This window comes from Aptenodytes forsteri, unplaced genomic scaffold (assembly GCF_000699145.1).
Source record: "Aptenodytes forsteri isolate BGI_AS27 unplaced genomic scaffold, ASM69914v1 Scaffold466, whole genome shotgun sequence".
NCBI classification, from domain to species: Eukaryota; Metazoa; Chordata; class Aves; order Sphenisciformes; family Spheniscidae; genus Aptenodytes; species Aptenodytes forsteri.
In genome coordinates, this window is record NW_008795119.1 from 463368 (window position 1) to 475883 (window position 12516).

General features: G+C 40.4%; 1 protein-coding gene across 4 annotated transcripts in view; it reads left to right on the plus strand.

Annotated features, from left to right (window-relative positions):
• The window catches only part of SMARCD3 (SWI/SNF related, matrix associated, actin dependent regulator of chromatin, subfamily d, member 3), a 110851-nt gene that overhangs the window by 82403 nt on the left and 15932 nt on the right, over positions 1–12516 (plus strand). For all 4 annotated transcript variants that reach the window (XM_009277098.2, XM_009277097.2, XM_009277099.2 and 1 more), the window contains 4 exons: positions 5420–5542; positions 7453–7548; positions 8026–8127; positions 10135–10296. In XM_009277098.2, coding sequence (XP_009275373.1) covers positions 5420–5542; positions 7453–7548; positions 8026–8127; positions 10135–10296 — 483 coding nt within the window. The remainder of the gene's footprint in view (positions 1–5419; positions 5543–7452; positions 7549–8025; positions 8128–10134; positions 10297–12516) is intronic.

A 12516-nucleotide genomic window follows, 5' to 3' on the forward strand; every position in this document is an offset into this window, starting at 1 on the left:
ATACCCACCCCCATCCGACTGGGGGGAGTGTGCGAGCGGCTGTGTGGTGCTTAGTTGCCGGCTGGGGTTAAACCATGACAGATGTGCATAGAGAGCTCTTAACACAATACTATTCATAGGATCGGCAGCCAGGTTTCCTTGATTCAGTCAGCAATAGACTATCTGCTGATAACTTAGTTAATTTGTTTGAAATCCCAAGCACAACTCCCCTGGAAGTGTCCTGGATGTATTGTGTCCTGCCTGAGAGTTCACTGAAGGAAACTTTAATTTCAGCAGTAGATGGAGATTTGTCTTGGGGATATCACACAGATCATGGTATCTTCAGGTGGTTAGTATCTGATTTGACTTTTTAGGGATTTAATGCTAATGGAAACTGAAAAAAATGTGGCACTATAAAGCAGAGGTAGTTTTCTGAAGGATATGATGGATTTCCAGCATTTCACCCATTTACTTCAACTTAAAGCTGTATTGATTTGTGTGAAGATGACATTGAAGAACATAGAGAGAGAAAAAGCTGTAGTTCTGCTGCTCCAGCATTCCTGTCAGCCCCCTGTTTAGATCTGTTTCATTCCACATGAGCTCTCCCGCCATTTGTGCTGCTGTCACAGCTGAGACCTTTGCAGTAGTTCATCACAGACATGACCAATCTTCTGTCACATATGCTTCTTTTTTCCTTTGGGTTTGCTCAAGGAGAAATTGTAAGTGAAATACAGTGCTTTTTGGGGAAGGCTTTTCTTTTTAATATGACTGCTACTTCAAGTTCATTTTGCTGAAGACAAGTCAAAGATACATGTTAAAGATGTGTATCTTACACTTAGAGAATAAGCAGATTAAGCATTTATTGATTTTTGGAAAGAGGTTATTTGATTCACAACGTTGATCAAGTCTCCATGAAGTTCCCCCCGGTTGAGCTTTGTCTTTGTGGGTGGTAAAGGTTCAGTGTGCCTGAAGAGATGAAATGTGATGCTTTCTTCTTGCCCTACAGCTGTAAGTTTTCTCTTTAGTTTTTGCTCCAAGCTACTGAGAATTCTACCAGTAAAAAACAAGGCCACAGGTTCGTTGCTTTTCTGTTCTCTGAGAAGCCACCATACAGAGAGCAGAATAGATTTTTAGATCTGTGCTATAATGTGCATTGCTAAGAAATTTGCAGAATTTATTGAAGGGCAATGGCTTCTTGCCCAAGTATATTGCACTGCTGTATTTAAGCTGCAAAGTAACAAAGTTGCACATAACTGATGTTGTATCATTTCCTGCCTGGATGAGATGGAGTTGCTCAACTGGAGATGGAAGAATACCTTACTCTCAGAGCCTTCTGGATATGAACTTGACATTATTGTGGAACCCAGGAGTACTGATAAGTGAACTGAGTGCAGTGGTTTTGGGGGTGTGTCTTCAGCCAAGGAGACTTTATGGTCTGTATAGTGGTTATAAAACCCCAGCCAGCACCATTTTGGTGTTCTTCTTCCCTGAGCTCAGTTTTGACTGACTATATCATCTCTGAGCTGACATCTTCCAAGACTGGACATCTTTATGATAGCAGTATAGCTGTGAGTGCCGAAGTTGTTACTGGGTAGATCCCTTCAGGAGGGATTCAGACTATACTCTTGGATCTCTGCATCAGGTGCATGGTAGCGTCTCACAGCTGACAGGAAGAAGTCATGGTAGAGGAGAAGGAGCCTGCTGGTCCAAAGAAAATGTTCATTTGTAGAGCTATGGTTCTGATGTTTTGCTAGAGATTTCTAAATGTATTTTCTTTAAATGCCACTGTTCAAAGTATGTATTACCACTGTTGGTGATAAGTATATGTAGGGCAAGTTCAAGTGCCATTGTCTAGTTCCTGGAGCTGGAAGTTAAGATAGTCAACCTCCCAGAATGTCTTGAGCAGAGCTGTTCCCAGGTAGCTTTTATGAGGAGCCAGTGGTGCTGGCAACACTAGACGTGTAAGGAAGAGGTGGTAGTGGGAATTCTGGCAAGGGCAGAAAGAAGGAAAAAATGGAGCAGCAACTCATAAGGGAACAAACAGGAGATGGACATGTTGGCAGCAGCTTCAGAAAGGTAGTTGTGGAGGCTTGAATGTTTCTGGGTCAGTACAGTGCTGTACAGAGGAGGACATGTTTGGCTGTTAAAGCAGTGTTCATGGCCAAATGATTTTTTCACAATTTTTTTAGACTGCTTACCGGAACGTCTTTGGCAGATCTGGCTCCACTCTGCAGGTCAAGTCTAGAGTTACTGGTTATGACAATTGTGATGGCTGACACCTGTTTGCAGTTGGCTATGTAGGTTACTTTTAAAGGGTGGTGGCTCAGCTGTAGAAAGGAAGGCTAGTGTTTTTCATGTCCTAAGATGCACTTGGCCTGATAAAGGCCTCAGAGGGAGGGGGAGATTGTGCCAGCTGGAGTGCAGGGTAGGGCAGTCCGTGAGGCAAAAAGGATGAGGGACTGCCTCGTTGAGTAAGAAGCCGGAAGAGAAGGTAGAAATTTGGAGTCTCCTGAGAGAAGGCAATAGCACAAACACAGTTGGATCTTAAGGAATAAAAAGAGAGGGTTCTCTGTGTCTCCCCAGAAATGACCCTACAGAGTTTTCTGCAACCCAGGAAATCACAGAGTTGCTGGAATAAGAGCAAGTCTGAAGAAATGAAATATTTTCAAGGACATGTGAACAGAGAAAATTTGATTTACAAAACCTTTTTTTTTTATTTATTCCATTTTACCCGGCAAATGTGAGTTTTCCTTCTTTACGTTCCCTTATTCTGCTTCGTGTTCTAATAAAGATTTTTATTAGATTTAAAGCCCATTTGGTGTTGGGGTCCTCTTGAGCTGTGCAGTTGCCCTATTTGACCAATTTCCTGGATATTTGTTCTGAGTCAGAAGCAAGGATCTTTCTGTGGTTGCATTTGGGAGATAATCACTGCCTTAATAGTGTTGCAAATTTGCAGTACCTTTTGGGCCAAAATCTGAAGACAACCCCCAGGGTGCAGGTTACACATTTTGCTTGTTGGATAGAATGTCTTTGTTAGCAGAGACTAAAGGCTCAGCATTCCACAGTACTTACAGGTTGTCAGTAGTGTCTGTAACATGTTGGAGTCAAAGGCTAAATGGTTTTCGATCTAAAATCAAGATATGTAGAAAGTAGGACAAAAGATAACTTTAGAGCTAGCCATTTGTCCTGGATTAGGATTTTTATTCATAATTGTTCTAAGTTCCTTTCTGATGACAATGTGGAAGAAGTGGGCTGATTTTGGGGGGTTACAGTGAGGAATGGATTAAATTTGAGAAAGAGAATTCGTTGTGTAGAAGAAAACACTGTAAATTGAAGAGAGTTGTGGAAGAAACAAACAAATGATATGCAGACTCTGACTTTGGCAGAGCAGGGAAAGTACAGGGAAGCCAGCAGGAGACCAGTTCTGCAATGTAAGCTGCATCTGGCTTGTGCATGACTTGAAAGAAAAATGGTAAGGGGTTAGCAAAGGGAAACAGTGGAAAGTATCATGGAGGGGTATTTTGTATTTCACAGTGGAGTTAGACGTTGTGACTAACTTGGTTTTAGGTGGACTGTACAAGGAAGCTAGAGCCTGAAAGCTAGGAGAAAGGAAGACATCTAAAATATTCAGATTTGAATAAGGATGTTATTGCAGAGGATGATCTTAGTGATGAAATGTCAGACTTCGGAGGAAACAGACACAGTTCCTATCCAGTTATGGGGAGATATGAGGAGAGAAGGAGTTTCTAGGGTAAAGGGGAGAATGGAGATAGTGTCTTTGGAAATCAAAAGAAGAGGAAATGGAATCAGTGATATAAACCTGAAATATCAGTAGAATATCCAGGAGGAACTATTAAGAAAAAAGCTGCTTATGTATATAGATACAGTCTACAAATAATCCAGGAGGGGATAAAATTTAGGAACAGTGCATAAAATGTGTAAGGTAATTTGAAGAGTTGTGAATTTAGAAATGTGAAGTCCTTCACAAGTCTCCACACCAAATAAAGATTCTGGGAACTAAAAAAAAAAAAAAAATTATATAATGAAAGACACTTTTGCAAAAAAAAACCTGTAGGATTCTGGGACACATAAAAAAAAAATAAATTATATAATGAAAGAGCACTTTAGCAACAGAAATCCTGTAGGAAAGGATGGAGAAAAAATAAGGATTTCCAGGAATATTTTTCTACCTATCTGCCTGTTCTTATCCATGTCAACCTGTCATTTTCTGGACTCTTGTCACTGTTGAAAATTCTGTTCCCTCTCAGTGCATCCATTTCCATCAAACCTTTCTGTCACTGTCTTCTCTAGATTTGGCAAAATGTAGTCATTTTCTTGTTCCTCTTCAGCCATACATCTCTGCCTCCCACATGCCTCCTCTATGCCATATTAGATTTTTTGTTTCCTGACCCGATGTATATAACTTCCTTCTCTCCTCTGTGTGTGTGTGAGAGCTTTACAAGACTACTTCTTTCTTATGTTGTATGAAGGTTGTTTTGAATGCATTAACTTGACAACTGTAGCCTTTTTGTCATTATATTATAAACAGATATTTGAGATTAGAGTCCCAAAGACATTTTTGGCAATATCTTTTCTGGAATCCATGCATCAGAGTTAATAGCCAGGTTTTCCACATGGTGCATGGGAGAGAAGGGCACTGAGAAATAACATAGCCATAAGCTAGTACAATGATTGGGAAACCTCAGAGAGCCTGTAAAAATGACAACAGGTAGGCATGATTGTATCTCTCACAGACTTGAGCACCTGGGTTACGGATGAAGCACAGTGCCTTCCTCCACTCAGGTCTCACAGCAAGTTGGAGCTGCAACATGTTAGATTAGGGTGAAAGGCAGTTAAAGAGGAAGGTTAGGCAGCAGTGCGGTGTGTGTGTGTTTGGGTGTGTCTCTGTAGGAAAACTATTACTAGGCTCTGCGTGATGGCAGAATGAAGATAGGCAGAGATGTGCCCGGCATGTAATTTGCAGCATTAGCTGTATTTGTGACTGCCATTTACAAATCTGAACTGATGCAACTATGAAAGACATTCATGTAGCAAGAGGTTTGCAGCTGAATCTTAGCAATCTGGCTAGGATCTAGACAGGAAGGGCATCATGTCATGCTTTTCTCACAATGATTTCTCAAACATCTAATCCAGAAGTACAGCCCTCATGGGCTTGGCCCTGCAACCTCCTGTCTTTCTACACTTACAGTGGATCTTAGCATGTTTGTATAGCCAGTAGTTTTTGAAAGGAAGTTTCAGATTCAGCTTTTCAGTGTATTTTCTTATACATAACCAAATCTTAATTCTAGTATAACCTGGTGCAACTGTACTAAACATGCAGATTCTCTACTAAATGTGTAACTATCACCTTTCCTGTGGCTTCCTCATGTCTTGGACTTAAACTGGATGTGTACTTTTCTTTTCTCCATTTGTATAACAGCAAAAGCGGAAACTGAGACTTTACATCTCCAACACATTTAATCCTGCAAAATCTGACGCTGATGACTCTGATGGCAGCATTGCTTCATGGGAGCTGCGAGTGGAGGGGAAGCTCCTGGATGACGTATGACTTACCTGTGCTTCACTGGGGCTAGCAAGGATCTAGAGATTGTCCTGTGGGGTAGTGGACTTTACTGGGGACATCAAGTCAGACAAGACATCTCTGAATGGCAGTGGTGGCTTGTTGCTGCTGGGAAGGCGCCATGTCCAGCCGGAGTGAGGGATAAGGCCATAATGGGAATGTCGGGGAGGGGCGGGGAGGGCAGCAGGAAATGGAGCAGACGTAAGGACAGGACAGGTAGGAGGAGGTGGAGAGAACAGGGCTGAGACGATTCCCTTAAAAGATATGGGAGGGTTCACGTCACGAGAGGTGTGATAAGTCAGGCCTACAGCAGGCATTGCATCTTGTGAAGAGTAGGATAACAAAGAGAAGCAAGTGGTTCATATTCCTAGGGAGGACAAGAGAATGTATGGATGTCAGAGCAAGGATGGAAGAAAAGTTTTATCATTCTGAAGTCCTCAGAAACCTTGGTGATGGATTTAGCTTTCCTCAGGGAAGGCTGGACTTTCCTAATAAAGGTGTCACCTATTTGAATGGACTTCACAAGCTAAGTATTTGATAGGATAAACAGATGGAGAACATGCATGTATGGAGAGGGCAAGGCTTTCAAGGCACTGGAGATAACTGTACATGAATCAGAATCATAATCTTGCTGGAGGATGAAGGGGTGACAAAGTGCAACATCTGGAAATTGAAGTTAGAGAAATTCAGTTTAGAAATTGGAGCATATATTTTAACAGAGAAAGATTCTTTATTGGAACAAAATAGCTTCTCAATTACTGGCAAATTTTAAATCGAAGGAGGATGTATTTCTAAAGGATTTTCTGCATTAAATAAGAATAAATTAATTGAAGTCCTGTGGACTGTATTCTACGGAAAGTCAGATTATGTGATTATAGACCTCCCAGTTTTTAATTCAGACAGTATGAGCTGTGTAGTAAACAGCAAATACTGATAATTAAATGGAAAGGCAAAATGTAAAAGGAAATACTTTTACTTAGTGTATGATTAATCTGTAAAATTTACTGTCATCTGATAAATCAGACCAAGAAATTAGCATTCGTCAAAAAAACCAAGCTGTTAAAATAAAAGGTATACAGTGGCCTTAGAATTATAGAATGGTCTGGGTTGGAAGGGACCTTCAAAGATCATCTAGTCCAACTCCCCTGCCGTGGACAGGGACATCTTTCACTAGATCAGGTTGCTCAAAGCCCCGTCCAACCTGACCTTGAACACTTCCAGGGATGGGGCATCCACAGCTTCTCTGGACAACCTGTTCCAGTGTCTCACCACCCTCATCATAAAAAAAAGTCTTCCTTGTATCTAGTCTAAACCTACCCTCTTTCAGTTTAAAACCATTGCCCCTTGTCCTGTAACTACAGGTCTTGGTAAAAAGTCTCTCTCCATCTTCCTTATAAGCCCCCTTTAAGTATTGAAAGGCCACAACAAGGTCTCCCCGGAGCCTTCTCTTCTCCAGGCTGAACAACCCCAACTCTCTCAGCCTGTCCTCACAGGAGAGGTGTTCCAGCCCTCGGATCAATTTCGTGGCCTCCTCTGGACCTGCTCTCACAGGTCCATGTCTTTCTTGTACTGTGGACCCCAGAGCTGGACGCAGTGCTCTAGGTTGGACCTGCTCACAGGTGCTGTGTTCACGTTACAAGCCAGTCCTTTCCAATAACATTAAGAGATTCAGGGAAATCTTCCCTTAAGTGTGCACTGTTCCACCACTGTTGAGATTTTTGCATCTTACCCTGCATTTGTCAGAGGAAAACTCAATTAGATTGGTCACACTTGTGGTCTATATTAATAGACCTGAATTAATGTTCAAGAGAAAGAGAAAGCCTGAGAAGAAAGCATAGAACACAAGCTAATATATGCAGCCTTAAACATTTGTGTTTCTTCTGATTGTACAGCTCAGCAAACAGAAACGGAAGTTTTCCTCTTTTTTTAAGAGTTTGGTTATTGAACTGGACAAAGATCTTTATGGACCTGACAACCACCTTGTGGAGGTAAGAAGGTCGTGCACCCTTTGCATACAAACCTGATACTAGCAGATAAACAGCTATGTGCCCATTGTCTACCTTGGTTAAGTTACCTTGCATTCATTTTCTCATTTAAGGTATTTTCAAAGTATTCAAAATTCCATTCTTTTTAAGAATGTTTACTAACAGAACCTATATAGTCTAAAAACATAGATGTAGTAGTGATGTAGTGCACATCTTGGAACAGAGTGTATGAAATGATGAAAAAAATGTGCGCATTTTTCCTAACAAGTAAAGCATGCTAACAGCAGAACAGATTGTGCGCTAAAGCTGAACTGTTAAGGGCAAGATTTGGCGGGGTTTGTTGTGTTTTTTTTTAAAATTGCAAGATCTTCAGAAGGCTTGTAATTGTCTTATTCTTGCATGGCGTACTGTGCAAGATGCACCTCGATGGACATCAGTGAAAAAAAGACTGACTGTCTTACTTGTTTTTTCCTTTGGCAGTGGCACAGAACTCCCACAACCCAGGAAACGGATGGCTTCCAGGTGAAAAGACCCGGTGATGTCAGCGTGCGGTGCACATTACTCCTCATGTTGGACTACCAGGTCAGTGCACTGCTTTTGGCATGGAAAGGAAGCCATTGGGACATAGTGCAACAGAGCAAATTCATCCTGTCACATACATCAAAAAACAATATTCTTGGACTCAGAATGTCACATAGTCCAGTTTGAGGTTAGAATGATACCAAACTGACAGATTATTTAAAATGTAAAGGGGACGCATCAAGTCAGTTTCTATTATAGTCTAGCAAAATACTGTTCTTGGCACTATGATAATTAGTATTTTTATTGCCCACGTGCAGAAAGAACATGCATTTCCACCTCAGGCTTCTTAGAGAATAGTCAGATAAGTTGCACATGAGTTATGTGTATGGTCCTGTACAGAAATTCAAAGGAGTGGCTTTTGCTAGTGGTACCTGAAATAGCTGCGTAGCTGTGACAGCCTTTTTTTGACAGCAGACTACACAGCTTTCCTGGTTTGTTAAGTTTTGGTTACATTGTCACCCTAATGTGGCATAAGACAACATTGCCCTGCAAGGGTTAGACTTGCCATTACTCTTAGGCCTTGTTAGGCATTCCTGCTTCCCCTCTTTTGTCAGTATTAGTTCTATTGTACTAGTAGTATTTGTGGGCTGAACACAAACAAGTCAGGGAACTGAGCTATTTGAAAGCTAACAAAACTTACTTCCAAATCAGTTCCCTGATCCCAGTCACAGGAAACAAAAAAAACAATAGGCAAAATTAGGTTATTCTGCCTTGGGATAGAATATAAAAGAGGTGCCTGGGCACAGTTTCCAACTGTTTTAAGCTGTTGTAAGGCTAAGCTGCTCCAAAAAACCACTTTCATTTCAGTTGTGGGTGTGCACTGCCACAGTCTCCATTCTCTTGGCACAAATGATGGAGATTTGCAGTTGTGGAGCTCACTAATCTGACTGAGACCATCCCTGAAAGAAATGTTGCTGTCTTGAGGAAGTTGATAGAAATGCACTGCTGAGAGGAGATGGGATCTCCCTTTTCAATGGTAGTTCAGTCTCAGATACATTTTGATTGTATAACTTTAATAACTCATTCTGTGCCATTCTCTTTCCCCTCCATGCAAATAGCATCTATCCAGGATAAAGACATTCCATTTTACGTTAACAGAGAGAAAATTTTATTAATTTTAGGGAGCATATGAGCTAACTGAAATGCTGATAAAGCCAGAGAGCATCTTTATTGTCAAGACAATATAATGATGTTTGTTATGCTTACCATTATTATAAATTTATGCTTTAAAATAGATGTTCTCTTATCCTTAAGTCTTGATTTGTTATAAAGCTAGCTTTGGGTGACCTAGCACCCAACAGAGTAACCCTTGCCTAATAATGTGGCAAATACTAAACTTGAGTATGGGTACACACTTGAAGAGGCACCAAATTCCAAGGTATCCAAGGAATGTATATTACTAGAGATGCAGAACAGGGTAGTTGAAGAGTTGTATCACAGAGGTCAGGAGAAGAAATACATTCCATTGACTAGTTGTGGTTGGGTAAATTTTCTGGTATGTAGCAGAATGGTGGGAACATGCCTGAAAAACAGAGTTCCAGGGTACTTTGTTGATGTGAGGCAGCTGAACTGTTATTAGCAACAGTAGAAGCATCATCCTGACTTCATTCTCTCTATCTGCGGTTAACCTCCAGTAATTCAGAGGAAGTACCATTCTTTTTCTTCTCCCACTTCCTAAAGTCAAATTATGCATCAATGTTGAAAAGGAAAATTCTTTCCTGAGCCTGCATGCAAGTTATTATTCTCTAAAGCATGTGATACAGATAGTCTGTGTGCATAGCAGATGTAGAGCGTCCCTCTTTCTTTTCAAACCCTAGACATAGTTCTTCCAGAGCACTGACAGTGGTACACGCCTGAGCAACTTGTATTTTTGCAATCTCTGCCATTGAATGGGGTGCTTCTCCTGAGGAACAGAGTCCCTCAAGAATTAAAACTGAAACTTCATACCTGTGTATCTGTCTGCTTTTCTCTCTATTGCCATGTCCATCTCTTCTCTTTCTGTTACAGCCTCCGCAGTTTAAACTGGACCCGCGATTAGCCCGTTTGCTGGGGATACACACACAGACCCGATCAGCCATCATCCAGGCTCTCTGGCAGTACATCAAAACAAATAAGCTGCAAGACTCCCATGATAAGGAATACATTAACTGTGACAAGTACTTCCAGCAGGTAACTCCTTTTTGGACACAGTAGCTCTTTAGAGGCAAACTATAATATCCATCCGCAAATTTTGGATGGATGAAAATTACTGATTTTTATCTTCCCTTAATGATTTGCAGTATCTTCAGTACTGAATGGCTTTCAACAGTCACTACAACTAATATAATAAGCACCTTCGCCATGTTGTCAAAACATTCCCCATGTTGTCAAAACCTTCCATGTTGTCAAAAAAACACATCTGATGGTTCAGCACTCCCACATAAGTTGTAGCCTTTCCAGGAAGGAGGACTTTCTCTAATTGTTTCACTGTATTGATTTACTGTTTTTTTTCCCCCCGATGTATCATTTTGTACTAAGAAACATGAAATAATCTGCTGATTGTGATTGCCAAATCATATGTAGACCTGTTTTCTTCCCTCCTCTTTCCCTGTTTATGAAGGGAAACATGGGAGATATAATTAGAAAAGCTATTTTTTCCTAAGTCTGCTTCAGATTATAGAATACCCTCAATGATCTGCATGACGTTTTGAAAGCAGCACGTTAAGACTTTTTGTCTTTCACAATGACCTCTAGAATTAACCAAGAAGGCCACTTAAAAGCATCTCCACCTTTTCTGTAAATATGATTATATTTATTTTGTAAAGGTAATGTTATCTGAGCTATCACTGTCTTAATTGACTTTGTTTTTCTGTAGCTTCAGGCTTACCTAATTTATTTTGAAAGTACCCAAAGGTAGGGTTTGTGACATACTCCTGTTTAGGGAAAGTACTGGCAGTTATAATAAATGAATCATGTTTTAGTGAGCATTGGAAGTAAATGTTGCAATGAAAGTTGTGTCCTAGTTTTCCTTTTAAGCTTTTATTTTCTGTTACTAATTTGCCCTACAACAGTTTAAAGTGACCAGTGCTTGAAATAAACTTAAAGGCAGCACTGTTTTTTTCCACATTTGAAAATACAAAATACAACAAAATAATTGTGAGATTCATGGGTATTTTTAGGAATATAGAACCAAAGTGATTTGGATTATATAGTCACTGTCTTGTTTTGGGGTTTTTTTTGAGAATTACAGCATGCAGTCTTTTTCATATATAGTGAAAATTCCATCTTAAAACCACATAAGAATTTTTGGCAAAATGACAAAGCTGTTTGCTCTGTTGCTTATATGATTTGATTTCCATTCTCTATTTATCTATAGCCAACTTAGACTCAATTTTGTTTGTGCCAGCCCAAAGAGAAAATGGAAAAGGGGAGGTGAAAAAGATTTGAAAAATCATGAGCAGAATGGAAAAGGTGAACAAGGAGTAATTATTGTTTATTTTGGTAAATAATTAGAGGCCATCAACTGAAACTGGCAGGTAGCAAATTAAAAACAAACAAAAGGAATCGAGCATAGTTAAACTGTGGAACTCCTTGCAATAGGACATTACAAATGCTAAAAGTGTATATAGGCTCCAAAAGTGACAAACCAATGGAAAAAAAATATTGGGCTGTTATAAAAGCAAAGTAATTGCAAAGCTATGGAGATTGGGAGAGTTTTTTTGGGGAAGGACCAGTATATGTTCCTCCTGTTCTTACATTTTTCCTTTAGTATCCACTTTTGGCCACTATCAAGGGCAGAATAGTGTGGTAGATGTGTTGTAGATCCTTTGTCTGATCCAGTACAGCAGTTCATACCTTATTTATGGTAAGCAGGAGGGCCTTCTCACTTTTATGTATTTTAATTTTCAGCTTAAGAACTTTCCTAGAATAAGAACTTGCTGGAGCCATCTTCTCTTCATGTATTTTCATCAGAGGCTTATTAGCTCATAGGTCTCCTTTGTGTTAGAACTCTTCAGGAATACCATCAGACCTGATAATTGTCTTCCCATCCTCAGAAGATTAGTCAGATGAGAGAGTTGCAAAGTAGCGGATTCCTTTTTAGGAGACCGAACCTCACTCCCTGCAAGAGCTGGCTAATCTGGAATAGTTTAATAAGAATGCAGTGCTTGCATAGATTTAAATCATAAATGGGATTGATATTTTCTTTCCCCAGGGCTCAGTACTGGGGCTGGTCTTGTTTAATATCTTTATCGATGATCTGGATGAGGGGATTGAGTGCACCCTCAGTAAGTTTGCAGACGACACCAAGCTGGGCGGGAGTGTTGATCTGCTCGAGGGTAGGAAGGCTCTGCAGAGGGACCTGGACAGGCTGGATCGATGGGCCCAGGCCAACTGTATGAGGTTCAACAA